The sequence below is a fragment of the Lagenorhynchus albirostris genome, chromosome 2 (genome assembly GCF_949774975.1).
Source record: "Lagenorhynchus albirostris chromosome 2, mLagAlb1.1, whole genome shotgun sequence".
NCBI classification, from domain to species: Eukaryota; Metazoa; Chordata; class Mammalia; order Artiodactyla; family Delphinidae; genus Lagenorhynchus; species Lagenorhynchus albirostris.
This window is the reverse complement of record NC_083096.1, coordinates 55,228,849-55,252,728: the sequence shown is the minus strand read 5'-3', so window position 1 is coordinate 55,252,728 and position 23,880 is coordinate 55,228,849. Positions and strand designations below refer to the sequence as shown.

Here is a 23,880-nt window from a genome sequence, read left to right as displayed (position 1 = left end):
TTTTAATATATTTTAATAAGTTTACCCATCCTCTTTATTCTCGTATTATTTTTAAATTATTCTTTATCTGTTTTCTTTAAGGTTTATATATTTAGGTAAATTATTCCATTGTACCATAGAAAATTGTTATGCTTTTGATAATTGACCAAAGCTTTATATGGCTTGATTCAACTGTTTTAAATGGAATCGAGCTTCTGAGGAATCCATATTATTTTACCCACAGATGATATTGTTTTGTATTAATTTTTTTTTTTTTACTTAAAATGTAAATACCAAAATAGGGCTGTACAGAAAAGAGTTAACATAGGAGGACTGACACTACCATTCCTAAAAGGCCTGCTTATAAGGTTGGTTCTTGACTGGCATTTGGAAACTTGGCTTTCGGGAGGGTTTCCACCATTCCCAGAACTGAGAATAGTGGCTCACCGTGCCTAAACTTTTAGCACAAGCAATGTGGTTTGTGCTGAACACCAGCTTTCCTTCAGGAGTCTGGATTTTTGGTACATGCTAGGCAGAGGATGCCTATGTGACCAGCCCTGAGAAGAACTGAATCTCTATAAGCATGTTGCATATGTGACATGTGACATTTCATCTTTATTTTTCCATCAATTAACCCTAAAGCCATGCAAGATATGCAGAATTTTTGGTGTCTGTATGGATGCTAACTTGGTGTTAAAAGCTGTTTAAATCTCTGTTTTGAGTAGAGACTCACTGGGCAGTATGGAAGGCCAAATTTCTTTTCTAAATAATAGTGGCAGTTGTAATAATAATTTATAATCGGCAACAGCTCTAGAATTTATGGTGTACTTTCCCTGTGAGTTTTTTCATTTCAGCTTTACATTAACATAGTCAACCTATAAGCAAGTAATATTTGTGTTCCAGAAATGTGGAAAGTGAGACTTTAAAGTGTGTGACTTGCCCAGGATCACACAGGGAATTTATAATCTTTTCTACTGATAGGCTAGGGAGGTGGCAGAGTATAATGTGTAAAAGACTCCGCAGTTTTGGAGTCATAGTCATGGGCTTAATAGCTTTGTGGTTTGGACAAATCACTTCTACTTTCCAGAAACCAGTTTTATTATTTGTTATATGGAGGTTGTTTAGAAATGTAAATGCAACAATATAGTAATGTCTGACAAAGCATTCAATAAACAGCTGCTATAATTAATATGATAATTATTATTAATATGATAACACCATCATCCCATTCTTAGGAGGTTTGATTTCAAATTTGGGGTCAAGTTAGCTATTTGCTATATTATAAATAATGCTGGGTGTGTCTTCTCTCTGCTTTGTTAACATTCTGTGCTTACGGCTATCGTAGAACTTACCGTACAGGTTGTAATTGTCCGTTTACTTATTTTCCTCCCCTACTAGACTGTGACATCCTTGAGAAAATAAATGTAATAGCAGTTTGCTTTCTACATTATTTATGGAGTTAATAAGAGAAGATTGAACGCTTTGAACTCCCCAATGAAACACTTAATATTTGCAATAGGTGCTTGTGGTGCTAATAATATCTAATTTCTGACATGTTATTCATAATAGACCTTGCTTGTCTCTATAGGAAACCTTATGTGCTTTAATGAAATATAATTTTGGAAATGACTAATACAGCTTGATAGAAAAAAATTACTCAGTTTTAGTGCTGGAAGGATCCTTAGAGTTCATGTATTGTTACCTCTCCCATTTTCTAGAAGAGGAAGCAGGGGCCCAAGGGGGTTAGGTGCTTTCTCTAGGGTCGCACTGTTGGTTGGTGGCAGGATTTTTTATTTATAACCCAGGAAAAAAGCAGTGCATCAAAGATCATCAAAATAAGGTGATGTGTGTTCCCATTTGAGGAAAACCTAAATTTCCTTTTGCAGTGGAGTTTAAGATAGGACATTATATTAGGAAAATTGTACCCATTTTGCCACTTACCTGTGAGTGCTTGACAAACAATATAAAACTTTAAATTTTCAAAACGAGCAAAAGAAAGGTAGGGAGGGTGCATACTAAACTCTTAGTATTGGTTCCAAAGGGTCTGAGATTAGAGAGAGAAAGGAGAAATTATTTTTTCCCTATACACTTTGGTATTCATTAGCTTTTTACAATGAGTATATATAATAGTTTTGTAACTTAAAAACCATAATATAGAAAATAGTATTTTAAAACCCATGAGAGGTGCAAGCTGAAGCAAAGAATAGGGAATGTGAGAGAAGTCTTCTGTCCTCATTGACCCGACTTTTTTTTTCTTTTTTTTTTTGCGGTACGCGGGCCTCGCGCCGCCGTGGCCTCTCCCGTTGCGGAGCACAGGCTCCGGACGCGCAGGCCCAGCGGCCATGGCCCACGGGCCCAGCCGCTCCGCGGCACGCGGGATCCTCCCGGACCGGGGCACGAACCCGCGTCCCCCGCATCGGCAGGCAGACTCCCAACCACTGTGCCACCAGGGAAGCCCTGACCCGACTTTTAAGTTGAGGGAACTAAATTTTATATATGAAAAAGAATTAGCTCTTTTATTCTTATAAGGAATTTAAGGCAAACTTAGAAGAAATAGTACAATAAAGTACATGATTAATTACCATTTAATTTGTATAGACAGTGTTTATTATAGGAGTACATAGCAGTTTAAAGGAATCGTATTAAAATTATGAATATTAGATTATAATAATTTCTATTTTAGTAAGTTATATTTTGTTCACTGGTACAATAATATGTTTGGAATTTCCTCAGAACTTACTGACTTTATCTTTGTTATATACTTGATCTTTTTGGATGCCTTGAGCAAGGTATCCTCAAATATTCACAGGAAGTATTATATATATGTTTTTACTATTTACTAAGCTCATATTTGGACAGGACTAATCTCTTGTCTTGTTTATGGAAAAAAAAAAGCCATGCTACTAGAAAACTAAACCTTTGAAAAACAAAGATCAGATTAAGTATTGACTGCTCAGCTGCCGCTATTTTGAAACTTAAAAAATGGTATATTTAATTTGTTTATAGTCTTGTATAAAATGCTCCATAGCATACTTTTAAATTTTGGAAAGCTACAATAAAAACACTGTTTTCTAGTAAGTGTGGGTATGCATTGTTGGCAGAGAGAGGCACACTGTGGACAGATCACATTGTCTCTCGAGTACAAGACCTACTTAATAGCCACATAAATTTGAGTAAAATAACTTTTCTGGACTTTACGTTTCTTACCTATAAAGAAGAAATAACAATAATATCCTAACAAATATTAAAAAATGTTCGAATTAGCTGAATTTTAGTTTATGAAAATCCTTTACAAACAAAGTGGTAGTGTTGATGGGATTCTTAAAGCTTCCCTAGCATTAGGAAGCACAGAATAAAGTAGTTAATAGTATACAGTATGTTGGGTAATATCTTCACTAATATAACAGCATTTTTAGTAATGAGTTTCATATAACTTTTTTTTTTTTTTTCAAACTGAGGATATAGTATTTCAAACTGAAGATATAGGCTACTCAGTGAACATGACTGTTGAGGGCCAGGGTGACTGTTTCTATTAATCTGGCTTGATGCAAAGAGAGAGTACAGTGTCTTATTCTAATTTTTAAAAAAATTTTCTTTCTTTTAATTTAACTAGGTTAGTTGATCTTGACCAATATGTTTGGAGTAACTCTAAAGCAAATACAATCTCATTTTTACCCAGAAACTAATTTATATGTCACTACTGTATTTTGTTTCAGTTAACAATTTATGGCTATTTTTATCACAGTTTCTGATCATTGGTAATCTTTTCCATGCAAAAATAAAGATCTGGGAATTTAGGTAACTTATTTCTATGTGATTTTATTATGTATCTTAATGAATTCTTATTTATGATGTTTCTCTAAAAAATGAAAGCTATTTGTCAGTACAGAGCTCAGATTGTATCGTTACTATTGAGACTTTTGCTCACTGGGCTTCTATATATTCTTGATACCTTATTTCTCCTTTTTTTTCCCTCCCCAATATTTTCAGATGTTTTGGAATGTTATTAAGCCCAGGTCGAAACGTGAAGAACAGTGACATGCATTTACTGGATATGGTAATGAAAATCTTAAGCACCTTAACCAAGTATAGATGATAGTTATTTTATATTTTTAAAGTATTTTCTATTTTAAAATTTTGTCATTTTGTCAGAATTGTTTCTAACTTTCAGCTATCAATCACTATGATAGTAGTAATTTAATTTGGAACCCCAAACTTAAAATTACTTATGAGGGAGAGATTTAGGAAAACTTTCATAAAAAAAGCATATGCAAGTGGGAAACAAATAAAAAGATAATGTAATGAAAATATCCATCTATTCATCTCTTTGACTTCTTAGGAATGTGTCTCTTCTTTGAGCCAAAATAACAAATACATGATTATAACAGGCACAATGCTATAAGTGAATATGGTGCCTTTCATTTTTTTTAATGCAATATTATTAATTTGAGTACCGTGATGGATGCTTTTGTTTTCTTTAAAGCGTTTCCCTTTCTGAATTTTTCCTTCTTGATTACCTTTCATTAGCAAAGTATATTTACTTTAGGAGTGGTACTTATTTAAGGAATGCCCTTGAAGGTTAATATGTATTTAAGAGTTGGTATTTGATGTAAAAATAGGAAGCCATCTTAACTTTTAAACAGAAATACCTGCTAATATTGCAGTTAATGAAAACATTTACTTTGTGGTTTAGAAATGTTATAGGAAATAGTTATCTTAGTATAAGTATAAAGTTTTTTACTTAACTGAGATTTTTTTAGGTAGCACTACATGTTTTCTTCCTTTCAGCTGTATTTTGCAAATGTCAGTTAAATACCACAAATTATATCAACTTTTTCTTTGAGTTATTTCATGGTAACATCACATGGATTTTCTACTGGTAGTAGAATGGTTTATTCAGCCTTTTTGAGGACCTAATTTTGTGCCAGGTATTGTGTGAAGTGCTGGTGTTATGGTAAAACAGTTCTTACCATCTATGGGTTCATAATCTTGTGATGGAAATAGATCTTTTAAGTATGTAATGACAGCAGTGGGTTAAGTGCTCTCATAGAGTTGGTACAATGAGCCACAGAAATAAAGAGGAAGCACTGCATGGGTAGGTAAGGTAAGGACAACCAGTTACTTTAAGTGTGAAAATGAATTAGGTATTGGTTCATCTCTGTTCCCTCGCTCTTTACAGCATATCAGTTATGCAAGTGGTTTTACTTAAGGCAGGACATAGCATTTTGGAGCCCTGAAAATTTCATGAGGAGGTAGTTTCAGGGACATTAAATACTTATAAGCTCCTAGATCCTAATTAGAATGATTTTTCAGAGTTTAAAAGATTAAGGTGAATCACTGGCAAAGATTTTTCTATGAAACCTAAGTTTAGATTATAGAGTTACAGACCTGGCATGAACTTCTGAACCCCTTAGTCTTAGTGTCTTGCTTGTGGTGCAGCCCTCCACCTTTAAGAGTCCATATTGATATCAAAGGACTTGTCAGCACTGAAGCTCCTGGAAAGAGTGGTGGGCTTACCTGTGCCACAAATAGTTGGTCAAGTTGGAGGGTTTATATGTACAATTATGATCAGTTGTGATTTGTTATTACCAGTGCTATTAATCTTCATGCTATCTTTAATACACGGTTATTGAGCTTTAGCTACATTACATCTAATAAAAAGGAACTTGTTACCTTATAATGAAGACTATGGGACAGTTCTGGTTATTACAGGTTATACCTTTGTAATACCTGAAATCATATTCCTTGTAACTTTGCCTAATTAGTCTTAGTTCTGCCCTCTAGAGCCAGATGTTAATACTTTTTCTTCTATGACATCCAAATACGTGTACACTTTGAAAACAAATTTCACCTTGCACTTTATTCTGACAAACTTTAAAAGTGTTTATATTTAATTTCAGAATTTGTGAGACTTTTCTATTTGACTTGAATAATTTTTAAGCAATGCTGACTTTCTTCCCTGAATGCTAAATAAGCCAGATGAACTGAGACTTTTCTATAAATTTATAAATTTTGTTTAATATAAAATCTACATGAAAGAGAAAGTTATACTTATAAATGAAATATATTTTTTAGTCAGCTAGCCAAATTACTTATATATATATTATACATAGTCTGTAAATAAAATCATATATAAATAAAATTAGTTAGGTTTTTTTGTGGGTACAGATAACAGACTCTCAATTTTCTCCCAGTAGTGAGTGAGAATAGTTTGGTGAAGATACTTGTAGTAGGAATAAGGAAATGAGAATTTTTGATTCATAGCCATTGATACCTAGGAAAAGCCTAACAGGAATGTACCAAAAAGCTGAAAACTAGGTAGAGTCAGATTTCATGGAACTGGAGCACAACTTAAAGTCCTATACAGCAGAAACTAACACAACATTGTAAAGCAATTATACTCCAGTAAAGATGTTAAAAAAAAGAATCAAGTCACAGAAGACTAAAAACAATGTAATACCATTTTTAGAAAAAACTCAGAAGCAGGTAAAATAAAATAATATTAAAAAAAAAGTCCTAGAGATGCCACAGAAAGTTTGTGGATCCTCACAATTAACTATTTATTGACATTAGGCTAGTAGCTGGACTCACAGAAATAAAATTTACATTGTAATCCAATATACTTGTAATCTTTATGTATAAAAAAAGCTAAAGTAAAATTTTTATGAAACAGTTCTTAACTCTTACATGTGTGATGAAATCTGCAATTTTTTTCCTCTACTTGACTAAAAAGTCTGGTCACAATCCACTAAATTGATTTTATGATCCACAAATGGCTCACAAACTGCTGTTTGGAAATCATTAGCCTGTCAGCTCCATAAAGTCAGGACCATTTTGTTTTGTTTTCCTTGCTGGATACTCACAGGTATAGAGCATGACTCACAGTAGGCTCATATTTGTTTAATGAATGGATGGATTAGCATGAACGTACATTTTTTATTTTTATTTTTTTGTGTTATCTCCTCCTTCTGATGCCATCTGTGTGCTTTACCCTGCTGTCTGCCTACTTGACCTCATAGCTTCAGCTTACTCATAACTTGACAGTAGTTCACTCATGGCTTAGTATGAATTAGCATGATTCTTCAGCTTATGTTTCCATTGCAAAGTGTCATATTCTCATTATATTTCCCAGTTTATTTTCTTAAGAAGAGGGCATCTGGTGGTTCCAGCCTGGCCTAGTTTGGGCAGATGCTTTTGTCGTCCAGGTGTCCTTTACCTGATGTCCCTGATCTTGTCAGCCTTCCTGGGGGAGCCAGGGCATGCAGAGGAGTCAGGAAAGAAGTCTAGAACAAAGATTGTGACAGTATCTTCATAAGGGGATGGGAGCAAGCCAGGCTATGTAATAGAAATGTCTAGTTCAATATCAAAAATGACTTGATAAAGAGAAACTTCTATTGAGGGCTTTTGATGTGTAAGACAGTATTATTGTGGTTGTATGTTGTGAGGACTAAAAAGAAATAAAAATATGCTTAATTTGGTTAGGCTGTTTTGGTTACAAGAAACAAAGATTCACTTAGAGCACCTTAAAGGCAAAAGAGGTTATTGATCTTCATGAAATTGTACCTAAACCTGCAAAGTGGTCTCTATCTGGTCTCTTCCTGTCTGCCTCTCCTGCCATGGGCTTACTCTTTCTGTGAGACTCTTTTTTGCTGCCCCTGTTCTCTCAACCTCTGGTGCTGCGCCCCCCCTTCTGTCTTTCTGCACCTTCTCCTCTCTCCCTCTCCCTGCCTCCCTTCTTTCCTTCTCTTCCTTCTTTCTCCCACTCCTCCCCCTCTCCTCCCCTTCTCCCTCCTTGCCCTTTTCTCTCCCTCCCTGCCTCTTCTCTGCCCTTCTTTTTCCTCCCCTTCAACTTGCCTCCTTTGTATCTGCCTTTGTTTTTTGACTACAGGATTAATTATTTTTAAGGATTTTTTCGGTGTTTGTTTTCTCCATTTCTCTCTTACCACTTAGCAGTTTCCTAGTACTCTGCTGTTCTTTATATATTTTTCCCTACATTAAATTCTGTTATAACTTCGTTTTGTATGTGGCCTGACATCACCTGACTTCTTATCAAAACCTTTCAGCCCCACTGCTAACTGCCCACTTTCCTTGGTATTTGTTAATTGAAAAAAAGAATTTGACTGGTCTAGCTCATTTTTTTGGACTCAAGCATAGCATGAGCTCTTGTCCAGAAATGGACTGCACTTTTTTGGGTCAGGTGCTCATTCTTGTTCTGAACGTCTAATTAGACAGTAGAGAGAGAGGATAGGCACATGGAAGGGAGTGAGGGAGAGAGTGAAAGATATGAATTGGAGGTACTGAGTGGGTTTCTTTTACATGGCCCTGAGTATATTTCACCCCTGGAATTCAGGGTCCCTGCACTTAAGCTATACAATCTGATTAGTGAAATATCATGAGTACACTAGAAAAATATACATAGTAATTGCCAAATGACTACAATAATTTCATAGGGATTCAGAGAAGCATCTGTGTGGGGGAAATATTGAAAAAAAAGTTTTTTCTCTTTTATTTTTAGTCTGACTCTTTTCACACTCTCCATTTATAATATAAGGAAATCGGTACAGAAAATTGAAAGTATTGTGGCTAATACTCTTTTGCACGTGCACATATTTGTATGCGTGTGCTGTTCTCCCACGGGACAATCTCTAAGCTCCCCCACACTACACACACACACACACACACACACACACACACACACACACAAACTACGTGTTGCCTTGCTTTCAAGGCCACATATAGTTGTGGAGTTGCTGCTTTAGCGAGAGTCAAGAGCTGGCTTGGTAAAAGTCTTAAGGAGTGGAGGAAATGAAGAAGAAGAGGAGGAGAGAACAGAAGGAGGATAAGTATGAGGGTAGAGGGAGATAGTTAATTACCTTGAGTGCTGATTACAAAGCAGTATTAGTCTCCTAATATTGATTTATGATTGTTATAAAGTGTACCTATATCTGGCATATAGGCAATAAAAGTATTAACTTTAAAGGTATTCATTGTGATAAAGTACATTAATATTTTAAGAATATATTAAAAATTAGAACATTAGAAGAAAAATCCTAACCTATTTTCCTGTGATTAGCTATTAATTCAGTTTAACTATCTTCAGTGAGATCCGTAATACAGTTTTAATAGAAACTTCCTATATCCTGTATGTGTAGGTATGTGAGATTTTGACAACCAGCCTAAGATAAAGTTAAATATAGCTTCATACCAGTATTATGTTTTTGTGAGTCAGCATGTAAGGGCATACCTCCTTTTATCCAAGAGTATGTGTCTCTAAATAGAAACTCTGGAGAAAGCTGTAGGAGAATTTAATATTTAAAGAAATGCTTCTGTGGGATGAAAAAAATTTACAAAGAAAATAAGTCCCCTGTTTGTGAGTTCAAATTTTAATAAATTGGATTGCTTAAAGTAAGATATAATTTAAAATGATGATTTTTTGATGTATATATTCTCAGTGATTCCTGTTTGAACTTTTATAGGAATCCATGGGAAAGAGCTATGATGGGAGAGCTTATGTTATCACCGGCATGTGGAACCCCAATGCACCAATATTTCTGGCACTTAATGAAGAAACCCCAAAAGGTGAATTTTCTTAAAAAAGTCCTTATTATTTACTTTAAAGTTTACATTATGGACAATTTTGTTTTGCCATGTTTAAAAAAATTCTGGTGCTCACTTTAAATGGAATTATTCTTGTTTTCATGCTTTATACATCTATGGGGAGAACCTCCACTATTCAAAAGAAAGCCCCCCGATGATATGTGGATTAATTTTATTACATTATGTTAAGAAAGTATTTGGGCTTTGTGTTTCATATGTCATTATAGAGTTGTTTTATTTAAGGGCGAAATGATGGAAGAATATGAAAGAAATGATGAAGCAAATTCTGGAATTTTTGCATCTCTGATAACTATGTTTTAACTTTTTTTCTCTATATTACAGATTACTTATATCTTTTCATTTCCTATTATTCATTCCAGTCTTTTGACCTTCGGGAACTTAGTAATGTATATTTAGGATTTCATTTGTGGCAAATACTTTTTTCCAAGTTGTTTACCTTTTCATTTTGTTTAATATGTTAGTGTTGAACAGAATTTATAGATGGTAAGTAGGCTCATTTGTCATTTTTCCTATTGTATTTATTTTTATTCCTACTTTATCCAGATATCTGTTAATTGCCCATGTGGTTTTTTTTTTTCCCCTCCACCATCTGCCTTTAAACTAAAATTTAGTTTTATCTCATGAGTTATAATCTTCTACTAAATGCTTTACTATGATTCAACCAATAATTTATATTGAGAAAATAATGGATCAGCTTGTTTGATCTTTAGTTTTATATTATTTACTTTATACCCACAATAGACTTTTGCTTAAAGACGGGAGCATTAGTGAATACTGATATGGAAATATAATATATTAATGAAGAACATTAAATGATAATTATTTTTGAATTTCCTTAATAAAAGTATTTACCAGTTCCATAAATTGCATGCATTTGATCATACATCAAGCTATTTCAAACTGAGGGCTAAAAGAGAGAAAAATAATGATGATTATGTAAAATTTAGCTTTTCATATATTAGGAATAAATAATTTTTACACCACAGTTTGTTATTTCTGGATACAGGCTTGTGAATACCAGTCTGTGAACTTCTTCCTTATAATCATTCAGAAAATCAACGTGAAAATGGAAAAAATAAGCCAGTTGATAATTTTGAAGTAAAATATAGAAATTTCAAATAATAACTTATAAAAGCACTTTTTACCTGTTCTTAATGTAACACATAGTTCAGTTTCATTTTGTATTTTAATACCTATTTGGTCCTCAATTAAAAATAATATATTTCAGGGACTTCCCTGATGGTCCAGTGGTTAAGGCTCCTCCTTCCAATGCAGGGGTTGCAGGTTCGATCCCTGGTTGGGGAAGTAAGATCCCACATGTCATGCAGTGTGGCCCAAAAATAATAATAATAGTAAAAAAATAAAAAAGAATTATGTATTTTAAAAAATACATATTTTAAAATTTATTTGTTCAATGAAAAGAAACTACATAGTACTATATTGCAATAATATTCTAATGCAAAAGATAATGTGTTTTAAATTTAAAATCATTTCATATGCCACACAAAAATGTTGACCTAATTTCTTACATTTTTAAATGGTGTTCTTGAAATTATAAATTACTCAGAGGAGTCATGAATCAAAACTACAAAAGTTGAAGCCCTGAGAGATGAAATGTCTTGGATCTTTTCACTACGTCAAGTTGTATATTGTATTCTGCATTTTGTTATTTTCCCTAACCCCTCTACTTTATTCCCCTGAGACTTTATAAGGTCCTTAGGTCAAGTACAATGTCTAGAGAATCCTAATTCCTCTTGAATTGGCAGATAGAATGCTTGTATTTAGTACAAATGTAATACATTTTTTGTTGAGTTTAATGATATTAATAGGAGTGTAGTTGATGAGTATAAATGTTGTATAATGGTTAAAAAGACAGTATTTAAGGTTTCTTCTAATGGTGGGCTTGGTTATTTGAACTTTCCTTTAACTGAGAACTGAAAATGGTAGACAATATAAATTTTTTTTTTTTTTTTTTTTTTTTTTTTTTTTTTGCGGTACGCGGGCCTCTCACTGTTGTGGCCTCTCCCGTTGCGGAGCACAGGCTCCGGACGCACAGGCCGAGCGGCCATGGCTCACGGGCCTAGCTGCTCTGCGGCATGTGGGATCTTCCCAGACCGGGGCATGAACCCGCGTCCCCTGCATCGGCAGGCGGACTTTCAACCACTGCGCCACCAGGGAAGCCCGACAATATAAATTTTAAAAATATTTTAAAAACAATGAAGAGGGGTTTCCCTGGTGGCACAGTGGTTGAGAGTCTGCCTGCCGATGCAGGGGACATGGGTTCGTGCCCCGGTCCAGGAGGATCCCACATGCCGCGGAGCGGCTGGGCCCGTGAGCCATGGCCGCTGAGCCTGCGCCAAAAAAAAAAAAAAAATGAAGAAGTGACAAAATGATATGGAATAAACAAACCAGAGTTTCAAAAATCCCAGTGAATTTCAAGCAGGGTAAATAGAATAAAATGAAATCCATATTTCAACCTATCATAGTGAAACTGAAGAAAAGGAATAGACACTGGTCTAGAAAGTCTAGATTCAAATTAGAGGAAGTCTATGGTGAAGAAAACATTTTAAATAGTAACTGGAATTTTGACTGATAACAGTATACTGTTGTCTAAAAGCACTTGCCAGGACTCTGATATATATTTTATGTATATAAAATATATATGCATACTATAAATATGTAGTGTGTATATATACTCTCTATATGTAGAGAGAGTATATATGTGTATGTGTACTCTATATGTTATATATAGAGAGAGTATATATAGCGTATTTTATATGTTATATATAGAGTATATATATATGAAAATTACACATTAGAGCTTTGGTCAATGATTTTCCTGATCTTTAATATGTATTATGGACAATGAGGGTACTGACAAATCTCTGGGGACTTCCCTTAAAGCATACAACATTGAAATATTAATAACATTTTCCCAAACAAATTTAACATAATGAAGGTGAGCATCTCTTCTGATTTGACAGTCCTTCCCATGCAACTCATCAAACAGACCTAATAATTTCTAGTATCTCTTTTTATAAAATGAAAGGGCAGATCTTTGTGATTTTCCAGGTTTTTTTTTTAAACCTGAAAGATAGTGTAAAAGACATTCTGAAATTTCTATTTTATTTATTTTTTTTATATTAAGGGCCTGATTTTGAGAAGGAGAAATTAAAGTTGTCAGAGGAGATTTGGACATTTGATTAAGGTGGGATCAGGAGTGTTGAGAAACATACTTGGGAAACTTGGTTACCTATTTAATCTAAGTGACAATAAAACATTTAAAATTAAACATAGCAGGTAACAGGAGTATAAAGACCCTTAATCCAGGCTTCCCTGGTGGCGCAGTGGTTGAGAGTCCGCCTGCCGATGCAGGGGACACGGGTTCGTGTCCTGGTCTGGGAAGATCCCACATGCCGCGGAGCGGCTAGACCCGTGAGCCATGGCCGCGGAGCCTGCGTGTCCGGAGGCTGTGCTCTGCAACGGGAGAGGCCACTACAGTGAGAGGCCCACATACCGCAAAAGAAAAAAAAAAAAGAACCTTAATCCTTTAACTTTGTTTTCTTAAATAAGTAATAATAAAGCTGGCATAAAACACAGAAAATTTCTACTGCAGATAAACGAGTGTACATGACCGTGGCGGTGGATATGGTAGTCACGGAGGTGGTGGAGCCTGTCCGCTTTCTCCTGGAGACAGTAGTACGTGTGTACCCTGCAAACGAGCGATTTTGGTATTTCAGCAGAAAGACTTTCACGGAGACTTTCTTCATGAGGTTGAAACAGGTAGGACCTTTTTGTTCTTCTCACATAATACATTTTTTCCACCATTTTTTCTTTAATGCCAACATAATTTCTTAAATAACAATAAAAAGCAATAGAATTCCTCAGATAATCAAATATTTAGAGTCAACTAACAGAGTATTTGAAAAATCCATGTGTAGGTAATGTCAGTTGAAAAAAACAACTAGTAATAATTATGTAGAAATTTGTTTTAGAAACCTGTAATGTGTACCTGTAAAGTATCAACATACTTAATAGAAATAACGAATCTATATCTAAAACAGCTTTTCTTCCTTTTATATACAATTACATAAAACCAAAAAGAAAGGGCACAGAAACATCATATCTTTATAAATAATAGCAAAAACATTATGAAGTAATACATGACTAATTGTTATAGTTATTTCTACCTATATAATATTATGTGAAGGTGTTGTTTGACTTATTAGTAAGGTTATAAAATTATTTTAATATTAAATGAACAAAATTAGGGTTTCTGTGAAGTTCTTAAATTAGGCAGTATTAATAGGTAAAATACACTTTTTGTTATGTAATGAAGGAAGAAGGTAACAGTGAAAAATAATTTGAATTCTAGTAGTGTCCATTTTATGAAATCAGAGTAAAATATTCTATTTGAGTGATGTAAATCCTTTTCATCCTATTTAGTGCTCCCTCTCTCCCAAGTTTAAAAAATGCTTGTTGCTTCATATACTGTAATATGCAAAATGTAATGTGGTAAAAGCAAGCATCAGTTCAGTGAACAAATATAGAAGCCACTTAACCATTTTCATATTAAAAAAAACTTGTCATTGCTCAGTTAGGCTTCATATATTAGATGCTTTGAAATTGTTGTGGTTTTCGTCTTGCATAAAATTATTAGAGCTGTGGTTTGACACAGCTTTTATTACTGTGTAGACTGTTTTTTTCTTTCAGTTTTTGTAGCATATTCTGATGAATATAATATGAACAATATTTAAAATTTTAGTGTACTGAGCATATTTTCATGTTTTATTCTGAGATATTTTTCTCCCTTCCTTCTTTCTTTCTTTTCTTTTTTTTTTTTTTTTGTAGCTTAATTGTTCATGACTGTCAAAGAATTCGTTTGTCATTTTGAGCCAAAGGATTATTCAGAGTTGCATAAGAATGAATAAAGGAGCTGTATACAAAGTGGTTGTTATCATTCTAGTGACAGTTAATAAATTATTATGCTGTGAATTTTTCTTCCTTGAGACTTGATAAAAAGTTAGCTTCCCCCCTCCTGCCCTGCCCCCCAATATTAGCTTCATATATATATATATATATATATATATTTATATATATATATATAATATATATATGGCAAGATAAACAAGAGTACTGGAATTTATATATTTATATAAATTTCAAGAATATATATATTAGAGTGGATTTTTATTATTAAATGTTATTTTCATATTTTTAAAACTGCTGATGTTGAGTGACTGAGTGGTAAGTACCATGAGTTAAGAATTTCTTAGTACTAAAACATTAAAAATACTGTTTGAGGCCATTTCATGTGAAATAAAAAGATTAAATTAGATTCACTTGTAATATTCAGCTCCAATAAATGTGAGACTGATTTAAATGAATAAGAATCAGATAAGAACATGGTTTCTAACTTTAGTGGTATAATTTAATCTCTTTAGTAGATATTGTGTTAGTCTGTTTATTATTATTTTTATTTCTTCTTGAGTCATTTTTGGTGATTTGTGTCTTTCAAGGAATCTTCAGTTTAATCAAGGATATTTAATTTATTGCTTAAAATATTACCTTTTTATTTTTAATGTTTTTAGGATCTGTAGGATCTGCTTTTATTTCTGATATTGGTAATTTATATATTCTCTCTTGTTTTTTGTTTTATCAGCCTAGCTAGAGATCTATTAATTTTACTGATTTTATTCCCCCCCAGAGAAACAGATTTTGGGTTCATTCATTTCCCTATTGTTTTTCTGTTTTATCTTCTGTTGATTCCTTTTGCTTTCTTTTTTATTTCCTTTTTTTTTTTCTGCTTTGGATTTAACTTGTTTTTCTAGTTTCTTCATATGAAGATTATATCACTGATTTTTTAAAAACTTTTTTCCTAATATCTTTTAATTTTTAGGGTTATAACTTTCCCTCTAACTTCTCAGAGTTGTTAAAAGAAAACTCTGTTTCCTTTACTACTATTCATACCACTTCATTTCTGACACCAGATGGGTGAGTGTTTTTCCTATAGCAATTAATTCTCCAATTGGACACCAATTGGATGGCCTACAATACAATTATGACACTAACTACCTGGAGTAGGCACAGACCCCACAGGTTAAGGGCTCAGTTCCACAAGACTGTGCCCCTCCTCCTTACTTCAGACACCAGTTACAGGTCCAGGTTGTCACCTGTGTTTCTGACCAACCAGCTATAACTTGGAGGTTCCCACAACCTCCTCCTCAGGTTTGATAATTTGCTAGAATGACTCACAGACTCAGGAAAACAGTTTACTTAGTAGATTACCAGTTTATTATAAAAGGATACAGCTCTACAACAGCCAGCTAGAAGAGATGCACAGGGCAAGGTATGGGGGAAGGTGTATGGAGTTTCCATGCCCTGTACAGGCTCGCCACCCTCTCAGTACCTCCATGTGTTCGCCAACCCAGAAGTTCTCTGAACACCTAAGTTAGGGTTTTTTATGGATGCTTCATTCTGTAGGCACAATTGAGTAAATCACTGGCTATTAGTGATTAACTCAAGTACCAGCTCCTTTCCCTTCCCTGGAGGTTGGGGGAGTGGGGCTGAAAGTTCCAGCCTTCTATCATGTGATTGATTCCTTTAGCATCCATCTCCCCCCCCCCCCCCCCCGCACCGGCCCCCCCCATACCTTCAGGGGCTTTCCAAAAGTCACCTCTCACAAAATTCAAGTGTGGTTGAAAGAAACTCATTAGGAATAACAAAAGATGCTCCTTTTACCTTTATTGCTCTGGAACTATTTCAGAAATGGGATAAAAACCAAATACTACAACAAAAGATGTTTCTTTCACCTTTATTGCTATGGCACTGTTTCAGGAGCCAGGATGAATACCAAAATATATATTTCTTATTATATCACAGTATCACAGTTGTCATGATGAATAAATATGAATTCATGTAAGGCCCTTTAGGACAGTAATTGTCACCTGGTACATGTTCAGTAAATGTTAGCTATTATTGTTTTTATTAATGTTAATTAATACTTGTTTGTCTTCTATCTAGTTTCTATTCTTTTTGGGCAGAATCCTTTGTTTCTTAAGCCTAAAATAAATGGATGAATAAATGAACCAATAAATGAATAACTAACTCTGGTAGCAAGGTCAGGATTTTGGAGTGTGGTAAGGCAGAGGAGGGCATTTTAGTCAGAGACAAGAGTTGAGTCAGGTCATAGAACTCTGATGTAACATGATACGTTCAAGATCTGTAGGAAATTAGATATTGCCGAAGCATCAGTGGGCATGGTGGGTAATTATTCCGAATAGGTAGGTCATTACCATGCTTAGTCCTTTATCCTCAGGTTGGGAGAATTTTAAGCTGTGAATGACACTGTATTTATAATTGGGAAAGGTCACTCTGACCGTAGTGAAAAAGATATATTGCTATTGGAGGCAAATAAATATGAAGTAAGAAGGCTATTGTGGCCAAGATGAGAAATGATGGCGTGAAGAAAGGCCGTGGCAGTGGGGATAGTAGAAAAGATGAATTTGAGAGGCCTTAGGGAAGTAAGAATCAAGATCTGGTGTTTGATGTGACCTGAGGTTGAGGGAAAACAAGGGGTCTAGGATTACTTTCAGGTGACTGGATGGTTGTTGATCCTTTTGATTGAGATGTTACGGAGTCCAAGCTTTCTCCGCTCACTGCAGTGAATCGGGGACGAGGTATTGAGGCAAGGAATACGACTTTATTCAGAAAGCCGGCAGATGGAGAAGGTGCCAGGCTAGTGTCTCTGATAAACCATCTTATCGGGGTTTGGATGCCACCTTCTTTTATAGCACAGAGAGGGGGAGGAGATGAGTAAGTAAAGTCAAAAGGCCATAAGTTTTGCAAATACCCTGTGGAATGGCCAGCCTCCGTGAGGGGATGTGTTAATTTCTTCTTCTTTCTTGAGACATCCACAGGTGGGTGGGGTGAGGTTGTCTCCCTTTGAACTGAACAGAGGCACTTTAGTTTAACATTCAGGCAGAGGGGCAGGGTTCCCTGAGGCAGGCCATTATGTATGATTATAATAACAAAAGCAACAAAAAGCAAAGGTTAAAGTCAAAGAAACCTATCGAACCTGGAGTCCCATTTAGCTTTTCCCTGTTACAGAAATAGACTTTCAAGGAGAAATGTTTCAAGACTCATGAGGAAAGCTAGCGGAGTTTCAGATATGCTGAATTTCACATTTCCGTGGAACTTTTAGGTTTAGTAAGCAGTTGGATATTTGTATCCTAAGCTTGGGAAATAAAGATTTTAAAAGTGGTTAAAGCTTGAGAATTGTGACTAGGAGTAGGTGGCCAAGTGTTGAGTGGGGAGACATCGAAGATTGGTATAGGAAGAGGATTGAGCCAAGTGAATGTCGAAGGATAAGCACAGATCTAGGGGTAAAATCACAAGAGCACGAGGCCAGGAATGGCGAGGCAGGAAATTGTTTCCTGCAGGAGAGAATGCCTTAAGCATCAGGTACTTCAGGAAGGTTAGCTAAGGATTTGATTGGTAAATAAGAGACAAAGATCTTAGACTGTAAAACTTGGACAATTTCAGAGGAGTAGTGGGGCAGAAGTTAGACTGCAGTTGATTGAGGCTTGAATGGGAGACAAAATGTCATAATTCACCTCTGCAACTGGGAACAAAAGAGAAGCTGGGTACAAATCCAAAGTATTAGGGTACACTTTATTTTATATACAACTTTTATATACAAAGTTAGAATTTTAGAAAATTCAGTCTCTCCTTCTATTTTTCCTGTGTTTAGAAGTCAAACCCTCTGCTAGTGATTTTACTGAATGAATACCCATCAAAATATGGAGTCAAGTGCTGAAAACCTTTTGTTGCCAACATTTAGAGGAATGGCATAGCAGATATTTTGAAAGGGAACTAATTTCTTTCTTCAGAAATAGTATAGTTAAGAAAGTATGTACAAACTGGCAACTAGTAGATAAAAAAGTTCTGGAGGTCTAATGCACAGCTTAGTGATTGTAGTCAGCAGTCTAGTGTGCCCTTTTTCCACGGGTTTCTCAAGGGTTGATTCAGTCAACCATTAATCAGTCTGTGGGTCAGTCCATGGATCAGTTCCTGGTTGGTTGAATCTGTGGATGCAGAACCTGCAGATTCATAGGGCCAACTGTACTATGTCATTTTATATAAGGGACACAAGCATCCATAGATTTTTGTGTCCATGGAGGAGTCCTGAATCCAATCTTTCCATAGATACCAAGGAATGACTGTACTGTATTATAAATTTTAAAGTTGCTAATAGACTAGATCATAATTGTTCTCACCACAAAAAAGAAATGATAATGATGTGACATGATAGAGGTGTTAGCTAATGCTACAGTGGTAATCGTATTGCTGTATATAAATGTATCAACAGGTTGTATACTTTACACGTGTTACTTTAACATTATACAATGTTATATGTCAGTTATATCTCAATAAAAAAGAAATTATGCATCACTTGATATTTTCTTTTTTAAAAAAATTTATTAATTCATGGGAGGACTTTCAAAACAGCTGAAAGCAAAATTAGAATTTTGGAAGGCTCTGCTGCTTCAAATTTTATGTGCTTATTATTATTCTGTCATTTCAAAGTGATTTTTAAAATGACAGTTTTGAAGTACCCCAAAATGAATTCATATTGAAGATACTCATAACTTTAAACTATAGTGACATCACCTGTTGCTACACTAATAAATTGCCTAAGAAGTAATTTGATGAATTATTATTTCTTCCTTTTCCTATTACTGAAAATAAATGCTGTGAGTCCCATCATAAGATGTTTATTGGCAGGATTCTTTGATAGGAAAGTTATAACCTTTGTAGTAGTGTTTTTGTTTTGTTTTGTTTTATAATTTTTAAAATCATAGAATAATTTTATATTCTTCTGGTTGTATTTTGCCTAAAGAACAATAAGACATTTAGGTGTTACCGCTTACTTTCAGATTTGCTTTGTATTGTACTATAGGGTGTATCTCACTATGAGACTACATCAAAGGAAATAAAATTGAATAAAGCAGTATTTCATTCTGGGTACTGAAATGAGAATAGGTCAGTTATTATAGGCCTTCATTGAAAACTTGAGGAGTTATTAGTTGATTGAAAAGGATTTATTCTGAAAAATTAGTATTTAAAGATTTGAAATTGTAAGCCAGAAAGGAGAGAATCCTTATGTACATAAACTCTTTTGCAATGCATTTAAAAAGTAATATGCAGTTGTTAAGAAAAGCAAGATGGCAAGCACAGTGACTTGGGATCCTTTCATTAAGTATTAGCTTTCCTTTCCCTGTCTTTCATTTGTGGAGTTTAAGAAATTACACGTTACTACGTTACCAAGGCCACATTACCAAGTGGCCTATTAGTGAGGAATAAATGATCCTCGTATCTAAAGACTTTTAGTGTGTTGAAGATTTAATAAATAAAACAAAAGGCTTATCACCTGGAGAAAAATATGACAAGGAAGAGCTACAAGGAGAAAAATATGACAAGGAAGGTGTGATGGGGAAGTAGCAACCTAATTGATATTTAATAATGAAATTTTGCTTATTTCATAGTCAGATATACTTACTTTAGGTCCAGATAATATTCTTTGACTTAAGACTATGGTGTTACTCTTAAAATACTACTTGTTTGAAATTTTGAAATGAAATTATTTTCTATGGACAGAGGTACCTGCTTTTGTTCACAGTAATGGTGTGCAACATTTTTACCTGTGTTGTTCTTCATAAAAGTATTTTCTACTTTTTGCTTGTGCCAAAATGCAGTAAAAATTGATAACAGCAGTTATGTTAGGCATAAAAGAGTAGAAGTATATGGAGATGGGAGCTTGGAAAATGCAGCACTTAACTTCATTGAACTCAGTGATCTTTTATTTTATAAATTAGGCATTTATGAATACTATAGAGTTTCAAGAAAAACAGGAGCAGATTTAGCTGCTTAGATGAAGTTAGTGTAAAATAGAGTTCAGTTGTCAAGGGGTCAGCCGAGTCAGCAGCATTGAAAACATGTAGGGGGTGGTTCTTGAATTCTTGCTTAATTTGGGGATGTGTGATAAATTACAAAGAACAATTTGAGGCAATTATAGAGAAAAAACAGTGTTATGAAAAAAGAAATGCTTATATAATATTCATTTTAAAGATACTCTTAAGAAATGTTGTTTACATTAGATTAGTTTAGGAAATCCAGAACATTTTGAGGCCAGCACAACATGTTTTAGTGTAGATTGACATTTCTTCAGATACAAAGCACATGTTGTAGAATTAGTAGGGTTTAAATAATTTAAATAATTTCTATTAGCATATCTGATTATCATGATGAACAAATTTTTTGAAAAAAATGTGTTGCTGCTTATTATGGAGATTTTTAAACTCTAATAATAATAACAAATTAAGTTATGTTTAGTTATTGGAGCATCTGACCTAAAAAGACATAGTGAGATTTACATTTGATTGAGGAGGACTCACCTATTCCAGTGTAGATACATAGTGTATGTGGGTTAATAGTATTCCTGAATTTTTTTTTCATGTCTAAAATTCTATGCCATTTGAATTAGTGAATTATAAAAAGTTTTTAGCACAAATAATTCCATGACTGTTGTAGTCAAGTTAATTCAAAGTTAATTTATAATATCTATTGTAGTGGCACAGCAAAGATAAGATATTTAAAATACAACCTTATCCCCAAAGGAACTTTGTGTCACCTCCTATTAATAAGGAAATATATAAAAATTACCATTTTACAAGGAGGACTATGATAAATACTAGGTGAAAATAATGTACAGAATACTGTGGGGTTTAGAAAAAGGAGGGACAATAGTAGTAGAATGACACAAAGTTATGGTTAAAAGGAGTTCCTTTGAGGGTATATGTGAGTCGTTTTCTGTGATCACAGCAGAGAGGGAATATTGTAGGGGTGGAAAAAATTTCCCTTCTTCCCTTTTAGATTCTTTGGCTTGTCTAATATTTAAATAAATATAAGACAGATTAACAGGAGGAAAATTTAATTATGTACATATGGGAGCACCATAAAGATATGAAGACACAAAAGGTTGCTGGTAATTGAAACTTACATACCATCCTGAGCCAAAGAAAGGGGAGGGATCTATGGATACAAAGGGGAGGAAGGCCATTCACAGGAAGCGAGAGAAGATGTTTGGAAAACAAAGGTTGCCCTGCTGTACAGGTAAGTTTCTTAGGTAAGAAGCTATCTCTGGTAATAGCTCTCTTCCTTTGCTCTGTAAATTTAGGCAAGTGAGGGAGAGGTAAAAGAGCTTTCCTGAATCTGCTAGGTTTTGATTGTCTTTAGCTCAAAATAGTAATCCTTATGCTTGTCACTGAACTCATGTTTGGCTGCCCGCTAGCTCGAAAGCCAAGCTCGAAAGCCAATACTCGTTTAGAAAGGAAAGGTTGCTTTATTCAGGAGGCCGGCAACCTGGGGAGAAGGCAGACTCATGTCCAAGAACCAACTCCTAAGATTCTGCTTGACCATGAAAGTTTTTTAAATGGAGAAAGGGGAAGTTAATCACATTTAATCATTTGGGGAGGGGATCAGAGTCTGTATTATCTTCCACTGTGTCCAGACTTTCTTCTGATTGGTTGGTGGTGAGGTAACAGGGTGGTGTTCCAGGAATCTGGTGTTCTACCTGGGTGGGGGGCCATAGTTCCTGCTGAAGAACTCAAAGATATGTTGTTATGTATATTCCTTGAGGAGGAACCACGTCTCTGTCCCATGCTGCACTGTTGTTTCTTGACTGTTCCTCATTTGTTTCTGCATTCCCACGCTTCCCTAATTAGTAACTGAATCTTCCCTTTGGTACTCAGGGAAGATCTGGGAGGCTGAATGAAGCTTATTTCCTACAAACAAGAAATGGGGAACATGGAAAGGATTTGTACCCTGGAGCAGCGGTCCCCAACCTTTTTGGCACCCAGGACTGGTTTCCTGGAAGACAGTTTTTCCCTGGACCGGGGTGGGGGTAGGGGGATGGTTCAGGCGGCAATGAAAACGATGGGGAGCGACGGATAGCGGCAGAGGGAGCTTCGCTCACTCACCCATTGCTCACCTTCTGCTGTGCGGCCCGGCTCCTGACAGGCTGTGGACTAGTACGGGGATTGGAGACCCCTGCCCTAGAGGGCCCCACAGGGTCCTGCTTGGTTTCATGCTAATGTGGCATATTTTGGGGTGACAAATTCTGCTCCCCTGCAGTATAATTTAGCATGTAAGATACTGTCTGTGCTATCACTTTGTAGACTGTAAAGTGACACAAAAGGGTAACCCCAAATATTAATGATTTGATTCTGATAGTAGGCATGAGGCTAGTTCCCCATTCTGTCATTTGGTAGTTGTGTCCATGAACTTCAGCTTCTTCATATGTAAAATGGAGGTAAACATAATACCTACCATGTAGCGTTGTTTGCTCATTTACCTGTTAATTAAATCAACATTTATTAAGTGCCTGCTCTGACAGATTACTATTGTAGATGTTGGGGATATAGTGGTAAATGCTGCAGATGAAGTCCCTGCTTCGTGAAGCTTACATTCTATGTATGGAGGATACATGGAGGGGACAGACGGGCAGGCAAACAAATGGCAAGATAGCAGATAGTAACAGAGTGCTATGATGACTTGGTGGATATTGGGTGGTCAAGGAAGGGCTCTGTAAGAAAGTGATATTTAAATGTCTAAGGTCTGAGTGACAAGAGGGGACTTACCAAATGAAGATCTGGGGAAAAAGACCTTTCAAGGGATGAGCTTGGGTTGTTGCCAGGATTGAATGCTTGCTATCCTTATTGTTATTAACATAATTATGTGCCCAGAAAGATTTCTAGAAGAGCACTAGAATAGGATGTGGAAGCCACTTTTGCTTCTTAGTTATTCTTCGTATTGTACCACAGGTTAGACTATCTCATGCCTCAAAGTGTTATATCATTTAACAGCACAAAACAGTACCAGAAGTAACACTTCCATAGCACTTACTATGTGCTGAGCACTGTTCCAAGTACTTTATCTGTTTTTTGGGTTTTTTTTTTTTTGCATCTGCTAGGAATAAAATTTACCTTCAGAAAAGAGAAGTCTCATGAAACAGGCGAGAAGGGTGTTAGGGTGGAAGAAATTTTCCTCTACTCTTTTAGGTTCTTCTGGCTGGCCTAAGAATTACATTGACATGAGATAGATTAACAGGAGAAAATCAAACAAAAGTTTAGTAACATGTATACATGGTAGAGACCCAGGAAAACTGAGTAATTCTCCAAAATGGCTGAAGCTCTTCCTTCAATACCATCTTCAGTTGAAGAC

General features: G+C 35.2%; 1 protein-coding gene across 5 annotated transcripts in view; it reads left to right on the top strand.

Annotated features, from left to right (window-relative positions):
• RABGAP1L (RAB GTPase activating protein 1 like) overlaps window positions 1–23,880 on the top strand; it is a 689,413-nt gene that overhangs the window by 101,809 nt on the left and 563,724 nt on the right. For all 5 annotated transcript variants that reach the window (XM_060132737.1, XM_060132738.1, XM_060132736.1 and 2 more), the window contains exons 8-10: window positions 3,970–4,036; window positions 9,456–9,558; window positions 13,214–13,380. In XM_060132737.1, coding sequence (XP_059988720.1) covers window positions 3,970–4,036; window positions 9,456–9,558; window positions 13,214–13,380 — 337 coding nt within the window. The remainder of the gene's footprint in view (window positions 1–3,969; window positions 4,037–9,455; window positions 9,559–13,213; window positions 13,381–23,880) is intronic.